The 22145-nt window shown below is 53.5% G+C and overlaps 6 protein-coding genes across 6 annotated transcripts; 2 read left to right on the top strand and 4 right to left on the bottom strand.

Moving 5' to 3' along the window:
* Positions 1-422: 422 nt before the first annotated feature.
* M409DRAFT_36011 (uncharacterized protein) lies at positions 423-6054 on the bottom strand (the record flags this gene model as incomplete). The annotated part of the gene is made up of 6 exons (XM_033810488.1): positions 423-1143; positions 3082-5040; positions 5166-5404; positions 5461-5561; positions 5613-5902; positions 5957-6054. 6 exons carry the CDS (start codon positions 6052-6054, stop codon positions 423-425), a joined length of 3408 nt encoding a protein of 1135 aa, XP_033670894.1.
* Positions 6055-7269: 1215 nt separating this feature from the next.
* Positions 7270-10038, bottom strand: M409DRAFT_64391 (uncharacterized protein; the record flags this gene model as incomplete). The annotated part of the gene is made up of 4 exons (XM_033816053.1): positions 7270-7527; positions 7586-9073; positions 9132-9656; positions 9715-10038. 4 exons carry the CDS (start codon positions 10036-10038, stop codon positions 7270-7272), a joined length of 2595 nt encoding a protein of 864 aa, XP_033670893.1.
* Positions 10039-11371: 1333 nt separating this feature from the next.
* M409DRAFT_64390 (glycoside hydrolase family 16 protein) lies at positions 11372-12833 on the bottom strand (the record flags this gene model as incomplete). The annotated part of the gene is made up of 2 exons (XM_033816052.1): positions 11372-11538; positions 11597-12833. 2 exons carry the CDS (start codon positions 12831-12833, stop codon positions 11372-11374), a joined length of 1404 nt encoding a protein of 467 aa, XP_033670892.1.
* Positions 12834-14439: 1606 nt separating this feature from the next.
* M409DRAFT_51780 (uncharacterized protein) lies at positions 14440-15640 on the top strand (the record flags this gene model as incomplete). The annotated part of the gene is made up of 2 exons (XM_033811904.1): positions 14440-15279; positions 15347-15640. 2 exons carry the CDS (start codon positions 14440-14442, stop codon positions 15638-15640), a joined length of 1134 nt encoding a protein of 377 aa, XP_033670891.1.
* Positions 15641-16878: 1238 nt separating this feature from the next.
* On the bottom strand, positions 16879-18183 carry M409DRAFT_19616 (uncharacterized protein; the record flags this gene model as incomplete). Its single annotated transcript, XM_033805022.1, has 1 exon — positions 16879-18183. The coding sequence occupies one exon, from the start codon at positions 18181-18183 to the stop codon at positions 16879-16881; it is 1305 nt and encodes a 434-aa protein (XP_033670890.1).
* A 1812-nt stretch (positions 18184-19995) lies between these two features.
* M409DRAFT_64388 (uncharacterized protein) lies at positions 19996-21967 on the top strand (the record flags this gene model as incomplete). The annotated part of the gene is made up of 4 exons (XM_033816051.1): positions 19996-20512; positions 20563-20717; positions 20772-20957; positions 21086-21967. 4 exons carry the CDS (start codon positions 19996-19998, stop codon positions 21965-21967), a joined length of 1740 nt encoding a protein of 579 aa, XP_033670889.1.
* Positions 21968-22145: the final 178 nt, after the last annotated feature.

Here is a 22145-nt window from a genome sequence, read left to right as displayed (position 1 = left end):
CAGTAGTACAATGGCTCTTATAACTTTCCCACCTCGTACGATACGGTTGACTCGATCGGGATGTAGCAATCTGTCCTCGTGCGTGAAGGGCGTGAAGCATCCTGTAGAAAGTGGAGCTCTCGAAGGATTCAGAGCTATCTCTAGAACGTAACCCTATATTTACAGTGGGCTCTCTCAAACAAGTCATCACTTGCGGTGACATCTAAGCAAGCGCCGGGCCGTTGAGGTGAATCCAAGAAAGTGTGGTCCCCTCTTAATGCCTCAGGCAGCTACAAGGCAGGGATCTCTCAAAAGCTGTGGACGATCAACTTCAGTGCGAAGACTCTGCGGGATTCTGAGAATGGGGTGGGTATATCTGAGCTCGAGGCAATTTACATAGAAAGAGATATCACTACTCTATTGAAACATATCCTACATCACGTTCACTTCGTAAGCAATGTCGCCCCTCTAATATTGTCATTCCTGACCTCAGTCCCTAGAGTGCCGGTTTTGAGGTAGCAGCTCTTCCCTTTGAGCGCCACAGCTCCACACCCTGATGTTTTCGCACAAGCATTGAGACAATCCTCGTACGTGGCCGTGGTGACCGCACTCGACGTTCCTCCGGACCGATCCCAGCCGCACTCAATTCTGAAGCGAGCACCTGTTGTAGCCGTCCATACAGTGTCGTCGGATGAAGGACACGAAAGCGGAACTCCCGAGGTTGCATTCGTTTTGGGCACGATCAATGTGCTATTCACCTGGTACATTTGCAAGGCGCTGCCTGCTCCACATAGGGTTGAGTTGTCGCCAGGGCATGCAGTGTTACATTTTGTTTGTGCGAGGGAGGGGCTCTTCGTGGTGTTGAGAATGTCTCCCATCCAGCATTCTTGCCCGTACTCAAGACCCATGAAGTTGTATGTGCGACGTTTGGCCTCCGCCGCGCATAGTTCGGGTGTCATGCTCTTGTTCGTGTATACCTCAGTCAAGGCACGATTGGCTGATTTGTCCTGGAAACAGCCCAGTGAATAGTATATACCGGCAGTCGGTGCTACTGTTGGGCCAGTCTGAGTCGACGAAGATGAAGTCGAAGTCGAAGAGCTGGTCAGCGACGTTGATGAGGTCGTGGATGCGGATATAGTTGTGGAAGTGCTCGTCGATGACACACTGCTCGTGGAGGATGTACTGCTTGTGGAGGATGTACTAGTAGTCGATGAAGTGCTGGACGACGTGCTGGACGAAGTGCTCGATGAAGTGCTCGACGATGTGCTCGATGAAGTGCTCGATGAAGTGCTCGACGAAGTGGTCGACGAAGTGGTTGACGAAGTGGTTGATGAAGTGGTCGATGTAGAGCTCGACGAAGTGCTGGATAAAGTGCTGGATGAAGTGCTGGATGAAGTGCTGGACGATGTGCTGGACGATGTGCTCTGACTTGTGGTCGATGACGATGTCGAGCTCGAGGTTGTACTGGTAGACAGTGTCGTCGAAGTCGAAACACTAGAAGATGCGGTGGAGGAGGTACTAGTCGTTGATGATGTCGACGTCGAAGAATCCGAATTAGAGCTAGACGATGAAGTCGTTGTGGAAAGCGTCGTCGAGGATGTTGTAGATGTCGATCCGACCACAACTCTAGCTCCCCATACTCCGTTTGAGACTGGAGCACCGATTCCCTTCTTGAGGTAGCACGCCGCTCCAGACAGCGCTAGCCCTACACAACCAGTCGTTGTTGCGCAGGCGTCGATGCATTGATTGAGGCTGTTGTCGCTCACTCCCACGGTTTTCAAGTTGTTGCCTGAATAGTCTTTGCCGCATTCAATGAGGAACGTCTGTTGGTTTGAAACGTACGTAGTGCCATTCGAGTCTGGGCACTTCAACGGAGTGGCTGATGGCGAAGTCGAAGTCGATGTTGTCGAGAGTGTTGATGTAGTTGTCAGCGACGTGGATGATGAGGTTGTGGCAGTGGTTGATGTCGAAGAGCTGCTGCTGGAGCTGCTGCTGCTGTCCACAAGTTTGAAAAGAGTCAGGCCGTTCTCGCCGCCGCAGATCTCTGAACTGTTCCCTTTGCAAGTCATGCTACAGCGACCATCTGTCGTAAGCACTGAGCCCGAATCAAGGGTATCACCGCAGTAGCACTCTCGTGCATATTCGGTCGCCCAGTAGACAGAGCCGCTGCAGAAATCGGCGCACATCCTGCGAGAAGAAATGGTCAGCGTCATATGCCAGAGCACGACAAGGAGCACTCACCTGTTGGTCATGTTGTCATCATCGTATTTCGCCTTCGCTGTTAGTGCCCGGTTCGGAGGAACCTCATTGTAGCATCCTTGATATTGATATGAGCCAATCCTGGTAGATACCCCATCGGTCTCTGAGGGCTGTGCTGTTGCTGAACTAGTCGTACTTGAAGTCGCCGTCCCCGTCGATGAAGAGCTCGAGGAGGACGTGGGTAGCGTTCCTGGGAGTTGATAGACTTGCATCCTCGCCGAGCCACCGCAATACTGGCTATTGTTACCTTTGCAAGTCATGCTGCATTGTGAGTCGTCGGTCAGATTAGAGGTAGCTGCAATGGCAGATCCGCAGTAGCACTCTGAGCTGTACTGAAGGCCCAAGAGGGGATACGAAGAGCCACAGAATTTTCGGCAATTGTCCACGGTATTGAGAGCACTTGTTTGGCGCTTGACGTTGAACGTTTTCACGTTGTTGCTCTCAGCGTAACATCCAGCGTATTGATACGAGCCAGATGACTTGGTCAATGACAACGGAGGCCCTTGGAGTACGCCGTCCCATTTAGTCGTGTCCGCGAAAAGCGATATCATATGTTGATTGTGCGCTGAGCCGTCCCCACCGCAGGTGTGGTTGGTGTCTCCAGTGCAGCGATAGTTGCAGTCGTCCTCGATGCCTCGACTCAACGGCAGTGCGTTTCCGCACCAGCATTCTCTGCGAAAGATCATACCCGTGAAGTTATATCCGCCGGCTGCGCACTGGCTGATGCATCGAGAGGCCGTATTATTGTTATCGTCGTAGTAGACTTGGGTGGCGAGCTGCCGTCCTGGTGTTTCGTCCTGGTAGCAGCCAATGTACGTGTTTTGTGCAGTGCCATTCGGGAACAAAGGTCCCACCTGAGGCGATGCAGCAGTGCAGTCAAAGGTAAGAACGACAGCTCCTTGATCCGTATTGGTGTTGATTCTCCATCCAGCCCCAGCTTGGGTCGAAGGAGTATTGACTTGCCTCTCCGGCGGTGCACAGAACAGTGTGGCATTGGCAGATTGGCCAGCTGGAATCTGTGTTCCTTCCGCGAGATCGATGCTGTTTGCGGCTCGCAGGTACCCTGATACCCCGAAAGGAGGCTTGGAGACAGTGAGACCAAGCGGAGAAGCGGTTGACGAGCCATTGTTCGTGATTCGCATCACCAGGTTGAGTACCTGACCAGGGAAGACGTTGCCAAAAGTGAAGTTTTTCCCGGGTGTGTACTGATCCCAACCAGTACCATCGGCACGCTGAAATTCGAAGAGCGCTCCAGGTGAACTGCCAGTCGTTCCAAATACATCCAGGACTTTGCTGCCGCCATCAGTGGTGACTTTGACGAACACGACATGATTGCCGGCAGACGGCGGATTGTAAGTGATTCCTACTGCCTGTCGACTGTTGCCACTGATTGTGGACGGAATGTTGGAAAAGGTGAACTGGGCTACTTGTTGACCATCCCCAGTAGTGTTGGCTTGGATCCATGGACCTGTCTCTGACGAAGTCGAGAACTGCACATTGGTCACATTCAACGCAGCATCGCCGTCATTGATGAAGAAGACGCTCTTCTGAATTGGTCCAGCGCCGATGGTTGAGTTGAATGTTACGGTGATTGGTTGAATGCCGAACAGAGCGGTAGCCGAGTTGGCCGTACCAGTCAGTGTCACAGGAGTCTTGGATGCCGATCCAGCGACCTGATTCGTGGTAGAGATGACTGCGTCGCTCGAAAGAGGACCTATCTGGACTGGGGAGAAGCGAGCTCGGAAAGAGAACGACTTCCCAACAGCAACGTTGAACGGCACCGTTGGTAAACTGTCGAGGACGAAGTTGGGATTGCCCGAGATGTTGAAGGCAGTAACAGTGGTGGCGACAATGGCGGTACAGTTGATGGTGAGCGCATCCGAAGTACCGTTGACAGAAGTCTTAGGAAATGCGACAGGCGAGGTGCAGTTCAAGGGCAGGTTGACAGGGGAGCCGTACGCATACAAGGCACCTCGAGCACCAACGTACGCCCTGGAGTCGCCGAATGCAGGTTTGGCGAACTTTCCTGGACCTGGTATATTGAAGCCTCTGACCAGCTTCAAAGGACTACCATCACTTGGTGGTGTGGCATCATAGATTCGGAGATCCTGGCCATCAACGTCGGTCGTCCAGTACAGTCCAGACCCAGCGCGGCCATCGAGTGAAGTTGTGGTGCCGTGGCCGACACCTAGAGCTTGAGCATTCTTCTCAGCAGCGGTGGTGATCTCTGTAATCGCTCCATCACCGTTGCTTTTGCAGCTGAACTGAAACACCCTCGTCTTGTAGTTTATGACGTTAACGTAGATATAGTTGCCCAGAGGCATGACACCAGAAGCAGAATAGACCGAGTTCTCGTGCTGAAAGACTGCGATCGCCGCATCCAGTCTATTGGCGCCTTGTTGGTAGCCTCCCAGATTGTCGACATTCAAAAAGTATGTCTTCCCAGATTTGCCAGTGATCACTCCAACGCGTCTCGAATTTGGACACGTGAATGTAGACGGTAGCAACTGGAACGGAGTTGTACCAAGATCTTTGTCTGCGCCGTCGAGCTGCGTCTTTTCCCACGGCATGAAGAAGTCCACTGGTGACATTGTGCCGTCGCTGTTGACATTCATGTGAACAACGGCTTCTTCTAAAGCGGTGGGCGGGTTTCGTCCAGGGACAGGATGGCCATCTGCTGGAAGTTGAGAAGCATAGCCATTTCCAGTGGAGAAGAATAAGCCTCCTGCCCCGTCGTAGGCCAAACCACCACCACTCATCCAGACTCCGCCACCAGAGACAGTGTTCGGTTCCAAACCACCTCTGAAACAACAGTCAGTATGTGATTACCTCTCTTGTCCAGCTTGAAGGCTTACTGTGTTGCATAGGCTTCTACGATCGCGCCAGTCGTTTTGTGAAATCCAATAATGGCGCCGGTGTAATTGTACTGAATACAATGAGAAGCCCAACCAGTGTAGATAAAGTCTCCCACTTGCAGCAAAGCTGGTCTTTGATGTTGGTCACCTGCGACGAGCCACCGATTTTGGTTGTTGCGAAACACAGTATGGTGGACAGGCCTGGGGAAGTTTGGTGCTTCAGAAAGGTCGGCCGTGTCGATGGCGTGAAAGTAGTAGCGGCCATTCTGTCGACCTGGCGAATTTGAAGGACTATAGTTGCCAGATTGGAACTGTTGGGACGTCAGAAACATTGCAAGCTGAACAAATCCATGCACCAAACACTTACGTCGTCAGTGTAAGTCTTAGAGGTCAAGTACCAATATCCGGTTGACGGATCAATCACTCCAGTCCCAGATACACCCACTGCTGGAGCAATGTCGTTGCAGTCTGGAAGATCGGTCAGTCAGAGACAAATGTACAATTTGAAGCATGACTTACTGCCGAGATCTGCAGTTAGGAAGGGGACACCAATATTGCGAGTCTCGACAATGTCTCCAGTCTTGGCGTTGATCTTGTAGAGATTGTTCTGCGTAGTTGCGACGAAGACATATTGAATACCATCGCCAGTCGTGTAAACCAAAGGTTGTGACAAGACTTGCTCCGCTCCTATCCCATTGAAGTTGCCCGGAAGCTTAGCTGTCCAGATATTCCCAAAATCGGCGCTGGCAATTGTTCGAGGGTCGAGATTGTGGTTCGTTTCGTAGTTGGATCTGGAAGTATCGCCTCCCCTTCAGGCCACAGGTTAGCGAGCTTTCCATACACGCGAAAGGGGAATATCGTACCAAGTGATGGTGTCTGTTTTCCCCAGAGAAACAGCAGACTGAGGTAACGAGAGGAATGCCAGGCAAGTTGCCAGCATCGCAAACATTGAGGTCGCCATGCTCCTGGACAGTGAGTAGATGCCTGCAAGCCCAGAGGCATAGGCAAGGTACTTTTACCTGAGCCATGAGTGCAGTCATGGCCGCCTGGCCACACTTCGAGAGGTCTGTTCAGGTCGCCTCAATTTTCCAACGCAAGTCCAGCCAAGCCACCAAACTGCTCTCGCTTCGAAGAACGAGTACCTGGACATAGTTCCATCATACAACGACTGCGCTTCCTTCTCGAGCCTGCAAGATGGCGCCCAGTCCTTGTTACCCCGAAAGCCGGCATCGGCTGTCCCGGTCACAATGTCTAGAACTATTCGCCATGGCGTCTAGCTACGTGCGCTACTCATGCCAGAGCGCAAGTATCTCACGGCGGTAGAAGCAGGGCAGCAGGAGGCTTGAAAATTCCCCGAACCTTTCAGCCACAAGTGACTGCATGACCGGGCTGGACGAAAGCGGGTGTGACAGTCTTGGCCTGCAGCCTTGGCATCCCGAATCGTCTCAAGCCCCTACAAGCCTCGTCACTGCATTAGGTTTGCGTTATTTTGAACTGGCGGATTCGCCAGCGCTCCGGGCCAGAACTCTCTGGAGCGATACTTGGGTACGTTCGACAGACTGTCGCGTGCGAAGTTTGGTTTTGTGGCTGGCTGGTAGCAGTCGTGGACACCCTCGCGCTGGCAGACCTGCAAGACTATTCCAGTTCTAGTGGTGTATTCCCATTATTGACCGTTGCCTGAGGGCCCTTGTAAACCCTAGTCACACTTCTAGGAGTCGGTGTAGCCGCTTTTGTACTGTTTGGTAGACGAGCTACCGAGTTTCTCAAGCTGCCTCCAAGCCAGCCTCGTGGCGAAGTTGATGTCGAAAAAACTCATGAGTTCGATGGCTGGCGCTCACCATCGAACTGAGCCCCGTCACAATGTCTTGTAGTTGGCCCAGGCCGTCTTGGAGCGCTAGAGCCATTCTCTGCAACTTTGACCGACCGGCTTCTCGAACATTCTCTGTTTTGGTGCTGATAGTATGATTGGCCATATTCCTCTTATCTTATGCGCAATATACACGTGCAAAGTGCACCTATATCTCCATGGAAAGCCTTGGCAATGTTGCGGTCGGCAGCTGATGCGCAAACCACAAGCAGAGTGCTCGGCGTCGGTGCAATGTAATCCATTGTAGAGAGAAACAGTTGCTAGAACACCTCTATATTGTAACTCCCCCTCCGGCCAAAACACTAGATTCTACCATGTAAATGCGGTCAATCCCGGGTTCAAGACAATGGGAACCAGCAAGTGACATGAAACCAACAGTGCCAGCGGAAATATAGCCGTGAAGTTGTTGATGTTCCATGACCACGGGATGAAAGGCGCCGTTGCGACGATAATCATGCCAACGATGACACAGATGCAGAACAGCATGCTCCACTTGAACTTGCGGAACACCTGGGGTACTTCTTTGAAGAAGTTGGTTCGAGTGACCTCTTTGGCTGTCGCGCCCCACTGTTCAAGCAGCGTTAGAAACTGAACAGGTTGTGTACTGTTGGGACTTGTGACTCACCTGCATGTTGATTTCAAACATGTGCGAAAGCAAAGCTTGGCTGATGAACAGACTGATGCCTCCAAAAAAGCATGCGAACATCAATGCCCAAGCGAAGTTTTCGTACAAAGCAGAGAAAAACGCCTTTTCTCCAGACCGGTAGCGAGAGACCGCGAGACCAAAGTTGGCTGCAATAGAGAACACAAAAATGACGCTTAGAAAAATTTGCCAGCTGTCGGTGTACCATCGATCCAGATAACCGTTGAACAGTCCGAGGGCGATGTAATTAGTCATGGTCATGACCCAAGCAGAACCCAGAGCGTAGTAAGTCCCGATGTAAGAGATGATGCTGAGTTTGGAACACAGTGGGATACCGGAGCCAAGAAATTTCCTGAACAGGGGCGTGAATGGGCCTCGAAAGATCCAAAATCTCAGTGGGTGGAACATAAGTTCGTCGCAGCCATAGGCGTACTTCTCCCAGCGAGTAATCTCGTCGTACACGGTAAGGGATACGCCTTCTTGAAAGCCGTCACCGAAATACGATGCGTAACGAAGCTGGTAGCCTTGAATCTGTAGGCGAAGTGCCATGTCAAAGTCCTCGGATACTGAAGTTTCAGACCAGTAGAGCTCAGGTTGCACAGACTGTTCGTCTTCGAAGGCGACGTGTTGCAAGGCCGACCACCGCAAGATAGCATTGTGTCCGACAAATGGCGCAATGTCTCCAGCTGCCACACCGAACCGGATGCTCGTGTAGATAAGCCGGGTGAAAAACGCCATGCCATTCTCAAAGAAGTCGTGTGAAACTTGCATTACACCCGAGGCGAATTGGATGATTGCGACCGTAGGAGATATCTCCATCTCCGAAACTGCATCTAGCAGACAGTCTGATGGAATCCGCGTATCTGAATCGATAAGGAGGATGTAGTCGCCAATGCGAATGTTCCCGGAAGCCCATGCCTTGGGTTGGTCATCTGGTTGTTCGGCCAGCATGTCTTGCAATGTCCGCTCATAGGCAGCGGTCTCGTCCACAGAGGTCCACTTCTCGTCTCGTTCAATGCTTTGGAGTCTTTCTTCTAGTCGATTGGAGAGGTTCAAAGCATAGTTCATGTTTGATGCCTTTTTGAATTTGCCTCTTCGCTCAAATCCTGTGCCTTTGGGATCGTGCGCAGGGCGTGCTATCCAGCCAATATTATTGTCATCATAGAACTGAGTTCGTGCGAGGCGCTGTTCTTCATAGATGACTTGAAGTCCATCATCGTTGACGAAAAGGCTGGCCGAGCCTCCTTGGAGCTCATACGTCGATATGGCCTTTTGAATAGAGCGTACTGTGGGCTTGATAACAGCGTCGAGTCCTTCTTTGTATACCGGGCATTGGATTGTGACATGAGGAAGCTCCTCGCAACGAAGCCGTGGGGCTTTAACAGCAGAGAAGTTCTGAGAGTTTTCGTGTAGGTGCTTGACAGGACCGACGAGCTGTGCGATGGTACCAACAACGACGTAGGTAAAGAACTGCAGACTTTGTCAGCTTATTATTGTAGGCTTGAGAGGACAGCGCATAGTTACTGACCAATGTGAGGATTGCCATGATTGGAGTTATAGCGATGAAGGCGAGAGACTCATACCGTCCCAGTACGGTCACTTGTTGGAAGATGCTCTGCATCCTGCGCCCGAACAGTACCGTCAAAAGACAGAGACTGCAAGCACACATGATGGCATAGTAGTACTTCGTGGGTCGCACTTGCTCTGACAGTGACTCTTCGTCCAGCTCAGTAGAGGATGCATCCGGCGATAACAATGCCAGCTTCTCGTCGAACCCACTTTCAAGGTTTCGAAGTCGCCATACTACCCGCAGCAGATCTGTTTCGATCGATTCAATGCGGGAGATGAGGTTAGATGGATCTTCATCCCAAACAACCAGGAGGCTTTCACTCCTCACAAACGCCGCATATTGATGCTTGCGTGCTCGAGACAGTCCAGTGAAATTGTCCACGATCTGTATTCTTTGGTTGTCTTTGATCGGAATGCCTGTGTCGCCGGGGTTCAGGCTGTCGACAATCGTGCAAATTACCCTGCTCTTGACCGTCATTGCAGCCTATGGAGCAATGTGTCAGCGAGTCTGCTCAAACCATAACAGAACATACTGCACATACCTTGGTATTGAGCGACATGACTGCTTTTTGAAACATGGTGCCTTTGAGGCTGATGGGCAGGGCGAGGAAGTCGTTGTTGGTTCGCTTCAGGATGACGCCTTCGGTGGTACCCGCAACGTCCTGGATCCACATACTTGTGCATTGTCTCTGGAATAGGTAGCTGACGATGATGTCGCGCTGGACGTTGTCGTTGTAGATGGTGTCTTTGCTTGTCATGGAGACATCGCTGTTAGATGCCGCGGATGATGACACTGGGACCGCGCCAGCGTCCTCATCTATGCTTGCCGCCGCTTTCTTTGGTCTGAAGTATGATCGTAGTCCCATGGCTGAAGGTGTGAGTTGCACAGGCGGACAGCAAGGAGGATGAGACTTGGTAGAAGGCTAGTTGATGGGCAGCGATATCAACAGTCTTGACGCAAGGCACATGTCGTAGGACCACCTTGAAGAGCATGCGAGCACCAAATCATGGCAGAGCCTCAGCGGCGAGCCCGGTTGCCATAGCTCGCGTGTTTGGCTACAAGCAAAGACAGACCGCACCGGTCTTGGGCCAGGCGCACATGGCTGCGCAGGCCTGACACAGCCAGGCCGGCCATTGAGGCGTCCGTAAGTTTGGGAACTGAACGACGTTCTCGGACTGAGTCGAACGACAATGAGGCGACTGAGACCAGGGAGTGGGATCCAGAATCCAGAGTCGCTCGGTGCCCAGCCAAGTAGATTGCAGACGGCGTTCGATATGGCTGGCTGAGGCTGCCGAAACGTGGAAGACTGTGGTCGACCGAGAGCAGAGTTCTAGATAGGTACAGGTCACTGTGAGGGTTTGGGATTCATGCCAAGCATGGGTCAGTCACGCACTAGTGTAAGAGAGGTGAGGGTGGCCTTGGTATTGCTACTGGTGGATATGCCATGCAGATGGCACTTACCGTGGCAACTGTCCAAGGCGCCGGATCGATTGTCGTCCCATTTTGGGGGTTGGGTCCGAACTTGGAAGGAGGGAGCTTGTGCTTCTTCTGGCCTAAGCAACGAAAGGAGAACATTGAAGGATGCTCGGCAGCTTGGCATTTCCTTGGCACATCCTGGACAGCCGCGGTCGAATGGGCACGCGATTGCGGCATGGCGTACATGAGCGCTTGCAGAGACAGCACTATTGCGAATCGCGCGTACACTTGCATCGGTCGTCTGGCCCGGCGGCATTTGGTGCACTTGGAGTACCGCATTTCGCTGCCATCGGTTGTGCCTGTCAGCAGTTGATCAGTGCATTCGTCCTTGGCGTATGCAAGTGAGTGGCACAGTAGTAAGGGCGCGAAAAACCGCCTCGCCGGCTGTCAGACGTAGCCAGTACGGAGTAAAACTTTCGCGACCATTGCAACGATAGATATTGCAAGGATGAGATGAGGACATGGCTGTGACGATGTAGAGCCTTGATTTTCTCAAGACGTGTCGTTGGAATAGAAATGTGGGAGCGCGGAAGAATGGCCCAAATAGGTATAGTGGCTTCGGCACTTGATCCCGATAAACAAGCTCAGGGACGGCAATCTCATCACATCGCCAAAATCTGACATTCATGACATCGCCAATATTCGTAACATACATGACACCCATGACACCCATGACACCCATGACATTGATGACATCGACGACATCCACAATGCGCCCGTCATCAACACTTCTCCCACATCTTGACCGACTTGACTTGCATATCGCCATTCTTCTGCCACGTCGGGAACCACTGGTCGCGAGCCTGCCAGAACTCCTTCCGAGCGATGGGTGAAGCGTCCGCCCACGGCTTACTCCCGGCACTGTCCTTGAAGTAGCCGTTGGTGCCGCCTGCCAAACATTAGCTTGAGCATCAGACCGCGTTGTACTGGCCAAAGAGGCGACTTACCCACTGCGACGTTCAAGATCAGATAAAATCTCTGGTCGAACGGCGTGCTCAACCGCCCCGTGGTCGACCATGGATCAAGCAGCGAGGTGCCGTTTGCGTTGCTGGCTGGATAGTGTCCACGGTCCCAGAAGCGCTGCGTAAATGGCACGTACAACACCTGCAGCAGGACCGAGTCGACGTAGGTGTAGATGTACCTATCCGTCCACTCCAGGCCAAACGTATGGAACTTGTCGCCGAACTCGGAATGCAGTGCACTCAGCTGGTTCCAAGTCTGCAGATACGAGTCCATCTTGCTCTCCGGGCCCCAATGCAGTGCACTCGTGACCATGTCGTTCCCACCACCGGGCCCGGCATTATACGAGTAGTTGTTTCCCCGTGTCTCGGCAATGTCAATCTCTCCAGAAGCAGGCCAGGAACCGTACGCATCATCGACGGGTAACATCCAAATGGCGGGCCATAGCCAGTCACCTTTGGGCATCTTGGCCGTGACTTCGACCCTGCCGTACTTGATGGACACGCCCTTCTTTGTGTTCACTCTTCCAGATCGGACTGGAGGCACGATGGTACCATTGGTGACGTTCGTGTGGGCGAAGCAATCGAAGAAGGCAGTGCCCGTGCAGCTGGACCCGAGGTCGATCGTCGCACCATCTGTCTCGACAACCTTCTGATCTTGTAGCCCAGGCTTAATGTGCAGCAACCCGCCATCGACAAAGACAACGTCAGCATCGTCCGTGGTCTGGTCGAATGCACCATTGCCGTAGCCGCCCACTTGCTGCTCAATCGTCCAAATGTTGGGCGATAGGCGGCCGGAAGAGAAGTCCTCGTCCAGGATTGGGCAGAATTTGCCTCCCGCATGCTGGCTCTGAAGTCCCAAATAAATGAGGACCCCAGTAATGCAGATACCGACAAAGATACCAAGACATGGGATGAGCCAAGTCTGCTTCTGGAACACACTTCTGTTTCGGCTGGATTGCAAAGCCTTCGGACTCTCCAAGTCTTCCTTTTTGATGCGGCGAGAACGGAAGTAGAGATTCCTGACCTCGGCGACTTCGACCACGCCCGATTTGAGCTTTGCGCTGCCTTGCTCGTGCTGTCTTGTTCCTTCGATCCAGCTGTTGGCGCTTGACCTGGACGGACTTTCGAATGGATTTGGCCTCTCCAGCGGGGTGACAGGAGTGCTTGGGGCATGCGAGTCCGCAATGCTGTATGTTGTGGACGAGGAGATGTAATGTGACATCTTGAGTGTGTGCTGACCGCTCACGGACATGCGAGTGTGAGGGTGGACTATCAGCGAACATGTTCAACGACGTCTATTCTTCGTCCCGGATTAGAAAACTCAAAAGGACTTAATGCCATGCGGCAAAGGTCTATCAACATCTGGAACGCTAGTTCGACCGCACGTGGCGGACAATGGTGCATCAGATTGACTTCCAGGGCCTGCTCTCTATCGCTGCTTGCATGCAATCCATGTTGATAGTGTAAACAGTATGGTGCTAGTCTCGGCCGCCGGTACACGGACATTTCCAGCAAGCCACAGGCCCATTGCCAAGGTACGCCAAGTGATATAATCACCAACCGGCATACCGACAGTTCGGGACAGCTTCATGCAGGTGCGGTGCATGAATCACATACACGACGAATACCAGAAAAGTCAACTGGGCGTTCCGACGTCTTGATCTGGCCATTTGCCGCCTGCATAACCTTCATGTGCCGGCAGCCAATCAACATTGTGTGGCTGGTACTCATCACTACAGCCTTGCGACTGCGCCCTGGCCCGTAGGGTTACCTTTGCCAGTCATGTACCATGACGGCTTCTGCAGTCCAACAAGGTGCTTGGTCAATGCCAACTTCAGCAGCCACGGATCATGACGGATCAGGAAGCACAAACCTCGGCGGCCTGTCGCCGTGCACTGTCATGGTTTCATCAGTCAGCCAGTGTCAGGGTACTGCAGTACCTCCGGCTAGGACTATGTCTCAGCCCACGCCTCGCTGGCTTGATACTGAGCAAGATTCCCTGGCCAGGCCCCAATACTTTCCTTAGCCGAGTACCAGCAAGAATCGGGCTGCTGATGCTCCTCCCCAACGATCCTCAAGCGAATGGTACTGACACGAGCCGGCCGATACCAAGACGCCAGCTCGCTAGACCACAGGCAAAATATCCGATCGGACTTCCCTGTAGCAAGCCGCAACCTTCGGCGCGACACACAGCTGTGCGGCCTACGGCCAGTCTATGGACTCTTAAACATGGCTTGTATGGCGCTCCGTGTTCGCCGACAGTCGCCAGGGCGCAGTCCTCGCCTGATCGAGGCGTCGCGAAGCACTGGACAGACAGCTCCTCATGGGTGCCATGTGGCCTCGCTGTCGCCGTGTATGGCGTTTGTGGATGCCAAAACTCTCCGTGTGGCGTGAGGTGTTTCGCTTCCCTACCACTGCATCTGGCCTCTTTCGATGAGACTGGTGACATGGCCAATGTGTCGAGTCTCTGGCTGGAGCGGTCTTAGCTACTTTCTCATGGAACATAGCGACATGCCCTCATGGACGCGAACACTTCAGCCTCTGCTTGGGAGCTGAATCTGAGCTGTCAAAGCTCATCAACATTGGAACCTCGTGGCTGGTAGGAGACTTGGAAGGCCATGGGCTTGATCATACGACGCTTCTACGCAAGCCACGAGGCGAGAGCATTGCTGCGCACCATTGAAGTATATAGTCCACAGGTGCGGGCTGATGCAGCTGCTTGCCTCTCATACTCTACCATCCTCGGAACCACGTGCAATACTGGCATCTTCATCGTTTTAGCCTACTGGCAAACTCTTTTCGTTCCATCTTCAAAGCAACCTATAAAAATGCACATCAAGTCGCTTCTCCTCGTCCCGGCAGTCTTGGCCCTTCAGGCAGCTGCAGTCGCATTGCCCCAAGACGATGGAGACGTCACCATCGGCGGCAGCGATGCGACTGGCAATGAATCAGCAGATCTGATAGCCGCCTACGAAGAGGTCGAAGAGCAAATCCCTGACCCTGTGGCAGCGCCAGTCGGAGCCGGAAGCTCTGAATTGCCTGAAAACACAGACGACATCGCGGATGCTGCTGCTGAAGATGCGGTCTCTGGCGGCCTCACGAAACGCGGCTCTTGCAAACAACAACCTTCCAAGTTCACCAGTGGACCCGATGTGTCGACTCTTTCTTCTGAGCAGTGGGAAGGCCTCAACTACTGGAAGACCACTTCTCTGAATGCACCAACCCCGAACGGTTATTACCAAGTCCGGAGCTGGCGAGCCTTGAATGCTAGTGCCGAAGCTCAACCATATAGAGGCTACACGAGCGACTTGACCACGTACGACACCAACAAATGTGCCGCCAGATGCACCTCGATCTCAGGCTGCAACTCCTTCGACATCTACTTCGAACGCAACCCCAAGGTCAATCTCGACAAGACCAAGTGCCCGACTTCCGATGCCCAGACGCTGGTCAAGTGCGCTTTCTATGGCAACCCCCTCGTCTCTTCCGAAGCCACCAATGACGGTCAGTACACCGGCAGAGACTTCTACACATCCATTGCCGGCTCCAACGCCTACACGGTCATTCCTCCAACCCCAGCGGGGTTCACCGGCCCCGTCAGCTTCGGCGCATACACGATCAAAGCACCCCAAGGTTCAAACACCTGTACGTATACCCAAGAGCAGAAGGTACCCTATCTGTTGCCTGAGACATGTGCTAACCTTCCCCCCTTCGCTTTTAGATATGGGCATCCAGACGTTCCCCGGCGTAGGCTACGACCCACAGGTCTGCGCGGACGCGTGCAACGCCAAGAGCGACTACAACCAGCGCCAGGCGGCCAAAACCAGCAACCCGACCAACTACCGCAAGTGCCGCTTTTTCGACGCTTATGTGGCGTACAAGAATGACGAGAACCCGCTCTTTACTTGCACTTACTACACCCAGGGATACGGCGCAGGGTATGCGACTAATCTCGATCAGTATAACGGCGATGGAGACCACTTTACTCATGGTTCGAGCAACGGGTATTACCTTGAGGAGAGGCAGTAGATCGAGGCGCAAGTGAGGGTTGGGGGAGGGGGGAACTCGAAGATCCTGCAAGATGATGCTGTTTTGACTGCGTCTTTTGTTGATTCAGGATGTTTTGCTTTGTTCATCGCGCGCTTGATTTAGTTCCGTGGTCAGGTAGAGAAACGGCCTCGGCGTCGAAAATTCGAACTGCAAAAAATTCAAGTTCCTGTTCGTGGCAAAGTGAGCAGAAGACAGCGTAGTGAAGTGAAGTGTCGTCGAATTATCTGCCTCAGGCACCCACAACGCACGCACCGCTTTGCTCACTAGCGCGTGCACGGACGATTTCTGAGCTTAAGTACTTTCGAATTTCCGCTGGACACCCACTTCCTTTCCTCTCCATACTTACCTTGAGAGGGTGCGCTCGCTCATGAATGGGTTGCACCTAGCCACGTCTCCTGCATTGCACAGCGCGGTGAGAAGTGGCTACAAGTCTCCTTCGGGGGCCTTGGTCTCGTAATTTTTGATGGCTACCCACCACCACAACAATCCTTTTCATCAGTGTCGTCGCCGGCGAGGCGTGGCTTGGAGAAGAGTGACGGTATTGACCGACCGACCGACCAACCTCCATCACGTGTGATGAGGTTGGCCTGCCTGTTGATGGAATGGACGTCGAGCTCGATGGCGCCCCGGCGACTGGCGGTTCGTCGTCGCTGTCGCTGTTGTTGTTGCCGGGTCGCTGTCGCCAGGTCGTTGTCGACATCGAGCTGCGGCCTCACCGGCCACCTACGGGCGTCAAGAGCACGGATTGAAAGAGCACGGGATACGTATCAGGAGCAGGGCCTACATTGGATATGCTTGACCTCAACAGCTACGCGCCATCGCCAGCGCTGGAGCTCATGGTCGCTGCGGTTCACGGTGTCGAAGGGCGTATACGGACGTCGAGGCTGAGCATGGAAGCATCACCGAGGGAAGGCTCATCGAGGGACGGCTCATGGTCGGAGAGTACTCATCAAGACTTCTACTCATCATCTGAGGGTATCCGGCCAGTTGACTGAGCCGATGCTGGTACTCGCATTCAACGAAGTAGAAGCTATCAGCAGCTTGCGTGAGCCGAAGATGCACGGAATGTGGTCACAACAATGACTCTGATGGCGATGGCGATGAGACAACAAAGGACATCGCGTCCAGGAGGAAGACAACATGAAGAGCCCTAGACTCCAATTCATTTGTGACAGAACTACTGAGGTGATTATTGCAAGCGATCGACTGCCTCCTGTTCAATATCCAAAGGTCTTCGCGCGCCTGACCATCAGCTGAATCTCCGATCCGCCCTTGACCTTCCCAGCGGTCGGTGCAATGGCCTTTTTCAAGGACCAACCCACCATCACCATCCGCATCACGCCCTCGGAAGCCTCTGTCAGAAGCCTCTCTGCCTGCGCAATCGCCATCTGCAAAGTGACCGGGCCCTGGAGGATCGAAGCATATGCGTCGATGCCTGCCGCATAGTTGACCTCCGCTCCAACACCCACAGTCCCGGCAAGAGCGATGACGGGGACACCTCGAATCTTGGCGAGACGAGCGACTTCTCCTGGAATCTTGCCTTTGGGGGTCTGCTCGTCAATACCGCCCTCGGCTGTGATGACCAGGTCGCAGTCGCGAACAAGATCGTTGATGTTGAGGAATTTGGTGATGATGTCGAAGCGCGGGTGGAGGGTCGCACCGATGAGCTGCAGCCCGGCACCCATACCGCCTGACGCTCCCATTCCAGGTTGGAAGGAGATGTCTCTGCCTTTGACGCTGCTAACGACTCGCGCGACAGCATCCATTGCTGCGGAGAGCTGGTCGACTTCATCTGGAGTAGCTCCCTTCTGAGGACCGAAGACACGAGCAACGCCTTTGGGACCACACAGCAAATTGTGCCAGTTACAAGCGACGTCGATTTTGACATGCTGGAGTCGTGGATGGAGGCCTGAAAGATCGACTTTCGCCAGATCTGTCAAGGAAGCACCACCGAGTGCTTGAAGAATTTCTTCACCATCTCTTGAGAAGAACCGCGCTCCTAGGGCCTGAGCCATCCCGATACCGCCATCGCATGTGCCAGAGTCACCGCACCCGACAAGGATATGTTCAGCACCGTCATCCAGAGCGGCCTTGATCAACTGGCCAACGCCGAATGTGGTCGTGTAAAGCGGATTGCGCCGGCCTCGTGGGACCAGACTGAGTCCTGCTGCTGCCGCCATTTCCACCACCGCGGTCTTGGTCGATACCCCTCCAAGGAACCCATAGTGCGATGGAACAGGCTCTCGGACAGGCCCAGTAACTTCCAGACGACGAATCTCTCCGCCCGTCGATGCCACCAGAGCTTCGGTAAAGCCTTCACCACCATCAACCATGGGAGCTTTCTTGATAATGCTTTTTGGTTGAGCTCTCAGAATTCCTTCCTCGATGCAATCTGCGACCTGTCCGGGCTGCAGACTTTCCTTGAAGCCTGATGGACAGATCAGAATATGCGGCTCATGGCGCACTGGACTGATCCTCTTGATAAGGGTAATGCGGTCGGCCGGAGTGATTGCAACGCCCATCTTGAATGTAGCGACGGTAATGATCTGAAGAGCTTGGATGAGAGTTTATGGAGGGACTTGGAAGCAGTGAGCTTTCAGAAGCGAGTGTGTTGCAAGCGAGTGTTGTTGTGGACGATGTGAATGATGGAGAGAAGTATATCAGTAAGGGTGTCCTGCCCTTATATGCATCGTCCTGCATTTGACAAGACAGCATGTCTTTTAGCTCTCCTGGCCATTCTGCTGGATACAGCTACGCTCGCACAGCCTTGAGACCTCTACCCGCCAGGAACTTGGGCAGCATGCTCACCAATGACGTCCAGCCCGAAATCAACTCGAAAGCATCGCAAGTGCTCGATCAGCTCCCAGAAACATCCAAGAATCTTTGAATAGCTCTGCTGTCTACGGAAACCATCCATCTGGAGCCACGATATGCAGGTCGCGCTCATTCCACATGGCAGCTACCTTTCGTGACGACTGCTCTCGTTCTATTCTGGCATGTTGACACACGACAGCATGTGGTGGCTTGTTGGACCTGCATCTGCCGTGGACTTCACACCGATGTGTCACGAAGGCTGTTTGCTGGAACTCTAGGCCTGAATGAGATAGGACCAAGTGAATATCTGAGAAGCTGTCTCGCCATGTCCATCGCGGCATTCCATGGCGACCTCAGGCTGTGCCAACTTGGCAGCTTGATCAACGCCAGTGACCAATTATGGATTCTTTGTCCTCGCGTTTCAGACGGCTTTCTGCCGTGGCATGGCCGTCATCGGCGCAGCGAGGACAGACGGCTGGCATACAATTCTCTTCGGTATGGTAATGCTCGTGGTTTCGGATGCCAGACTTCGACCAGTCACTGTGCGACCGCCGACACTATCAGATTTCATCAGCGCCTCTCGTGCGACTCCACGTGTCAGAAACCCCAATTCAGGTGGCGAAGATCTTGGGAAGAAGAATCTTGGAGCATTGGCAAAGCTGCTGCCCAGCCAACTCCGCCACCAGGCACTCGTCAACTCCGACATCACCCGCTTTGACAACACCGTATCGTCAAACACCTGCGAAGACGATTACACGAGATGATAGCAGATACTGCTCACAAGACGAATGTTCACCGAATTCATGCGAAGATGATCAATGCGACATTCGACTTCGTCCAGTGGGACCCCTAATCTTCGATAAAATTCTCTCTTTAGGACGTATGCAAGTGCGGCCACTCGTCCGCTCTCACGCTTGTCGATATTCAAAATAGGTGGCGCTCCCATGACAGCCATCTCAGTCATAGCCAAAGTCTCGCCCGCATGGCCTTCGAACACTCAGACCCTTCCAGGAATGTGTCAAGCCAGGAGAGTCTTGGTGCTTAGCTCGACCGTACCTGCTCACGCGACAGTCTTGACCTGCAGATCCCCAAGGCATTCCCAAGGACCGGGCGGGCGCAGTGGATGCGTCCACACACAGGCTGAAGATGAAACAATAGCTCATCTTGCATGCTGCAATGTCAGTTTCGACATGCCGTCGGATCTGCATTGGACGTAGACCGCACTGCCTCAGGCGTGGCGTTTTCACCAGAGACGTCCACGTCGACGCCAATGACTATGAGGTAGGGTCGTCAAAGGTATATGTTGATACGGAGATGGCGATAGGATGCCTTAACAGCACCTTTACACTCGCTTTTTGCAACACGTTCGTTTCATCTTTCAGGCCATGGCACATATGCAGGAGGGTACGGATTGGTCTCCCCGATCTATAAGCTATTATGAGGACGATCGTCTTCGCTCTTCCGAGGAAGCGCATTCGGAGACGTCCTACGATGATGAACGCGACGACGATGTGCCCGACATGGAGCAAGGACAACAAGGCTACCCACCGGAACTCATTCGCCGCAGTACCATTGAATCGTACGTCGACGACCCAGATGAGGATGAAGACCATGGCGTGACACGGCACTCTTCACTCTCCCTCTTCCATTCCGGGTATAGGGAAGAGCCATATTGGGAGCGTCAATTACAAAACATACTCCCGGCGCCAGCTCGTGTGCCCTCGAGGAAATACAACGTACCAAGTCGGCAGGCAACGTTACTACAAACAACTGCAACTGAGCCCCCGAAGGACATCAACCTGGTGACATGGGACGACAAAGACGATCCCCTCAATCCTCACAATTGGCCGGCTCATCGGCGATGGACGTCGACCGTACTGATTGCGCTCTTTGCCTTCATCGCTCCAATGGCGTCGACGATGGTGGCACCGGCGCTAGAAGTGATCTCTGACGACTTTAACATCGAATCTGACATCGAGGAGTTTCTCGTGATGTCCATATTTCTGCTGGCTTTCGCGATAGGGCCATTCCTTTGGGGTAGGTAGTCTACGCGCCTCTCAAGACTCGTTGAGCTGATGGGATACTAGGTCCATTGTCTGAAGTCTTCGGTCGTGTGAGAGTCATGCAAGGTGCCAATATGATCTTCCTCATCTTCAACACTGCTTGCGGGTTCGCGAAGAATAAGCACCAGATGATGGCTTTTCGCTTCTTGAGCGGTATTGGTGGCAGTGCTCCACAAGCAGTGCGTTCAATATGATCTCCAGCAGATATGACCGTCGCTGACTTTACCGCATAGATTGGTGGTGGTATCTTAAGCGACTGCTTCAAGGCCGGAGAACGGGGCCTGGCCACTGCAATCTACAGCCTCATGCCCTTCCTCTCCCCGGCCACAGCACCCATTATGGGCGGTTACATGACTCAATACATCACCTGGCGTTGGGTGTTCTGGGCAACAAGCATCTTCGATCTTGCAGTGCAGCTTGTATGCTTTGTCCTACTACGGGAGACACACCATCCAACAATCCTGGCCACCAAGGCAAAGAAGCTCAGAGCCTCGACCGGGAATAAGACCTCCACACGAAATGGCAGACACCCGATCATTCGATGAAGAAAATCCTCATGAAAGCTCTCATCCGACCCTTCATCATGCTCACAACTCAACCCGCGCTACAAGCCATGGCCCTCTTCAGAGGCTATCAATACGGCCTAATGTACCTCGTCTTCGCCACCTTCCCCATGGTCTTCGAAGAAGCCTACGACATGGAAGTCGGCCGCGCCAGCCTAAACTACCTCTCCCTCGGAATAGGCTTCATCGTCGGCCTCCAAATCTCCGGCCTCATGCAAGACAAAATCTACACCTGGTGCAAAGTCCACGAAGTCGACCCTTCCTCCCTGCGAAACACCCTGCAATCCTGGAAAACCTTCCGCAAAGGCAACGACGCCACCACCGGCCGCGATAGCCTCCTCCCCCTCTCCACCACCCCCCACTCCCCACACACCATCCCCCGCAAACCCGTCCCCCCACGAACCACCCCAGGCGGCCTCCCCCGCCGCACCACCACCACCCTCGACGACACCAAATCCCTCCCCGAATACCGCCTCCCCCTCGTCCTCCCCTTCTCCCTCCTCATCCCCCTCGGCATCTTCATCTACGGCTGGTCAGCGCAAACCCGCACGCACTGGATCGTGCCCAACATCGGCTGCGCGATCCTCGCCGTCGGCCTGATCGTCTGCTTCAACTGCGCGCAGGGCTACGTCGTCGATACGTACACGACGTACGCGGCGAGCGCGACGGGCGCGGCGGCGTTTGTGCGCACCATGTGTGGATTTTCGTTTCCGTTGTTTGCGCCGGGCATGTATGAGAAACTGGGCGTTGGGTGGGGGAATAGTTTGTTGGGGTTTGTGAGTTTGTCGTTGGGGATGGTGGCGCCGGTGCTGCTGTGGAGGTATGGGCCGTGGTTGAGGGGGAGGAATACGTATTGTGTTGGGTGAGAGGGTTTGGTTTGGGTTCATGGTATGTTAGCTGTAATAGTTACACAAGGTATATATCCAGTGCGCTTAGGAAAGGAGCATGTTGTTTGTGAGGACCAATCGCAGATCCATTATCAGACTGCACACCAGCCGTGAAAATCGGCATGTTCTTGCTGATGGCCTCTGCTTCTCCACGCCG

Source organism: Zasmidium cellare, assembly GCF_010093935.1.
Source record: "Zasmidium cellare ATCC 36951 unplaced genomic scaffold M409scaffold_8, whole genome shotgun sequence".
In the NCBI taxonomy this organism is placed as follows: Eukaryota; Fungi; Ascomycota; class Dothideomycetes; order Mycosphaerellales; family Mycosphaerellaceae; genus Zasmidium; species Zasmidium cellare.
Note: the sequence above shows the minus strand (reverse complement) of the source record. Positions and strands in the feature narration are given on the sequence as shown.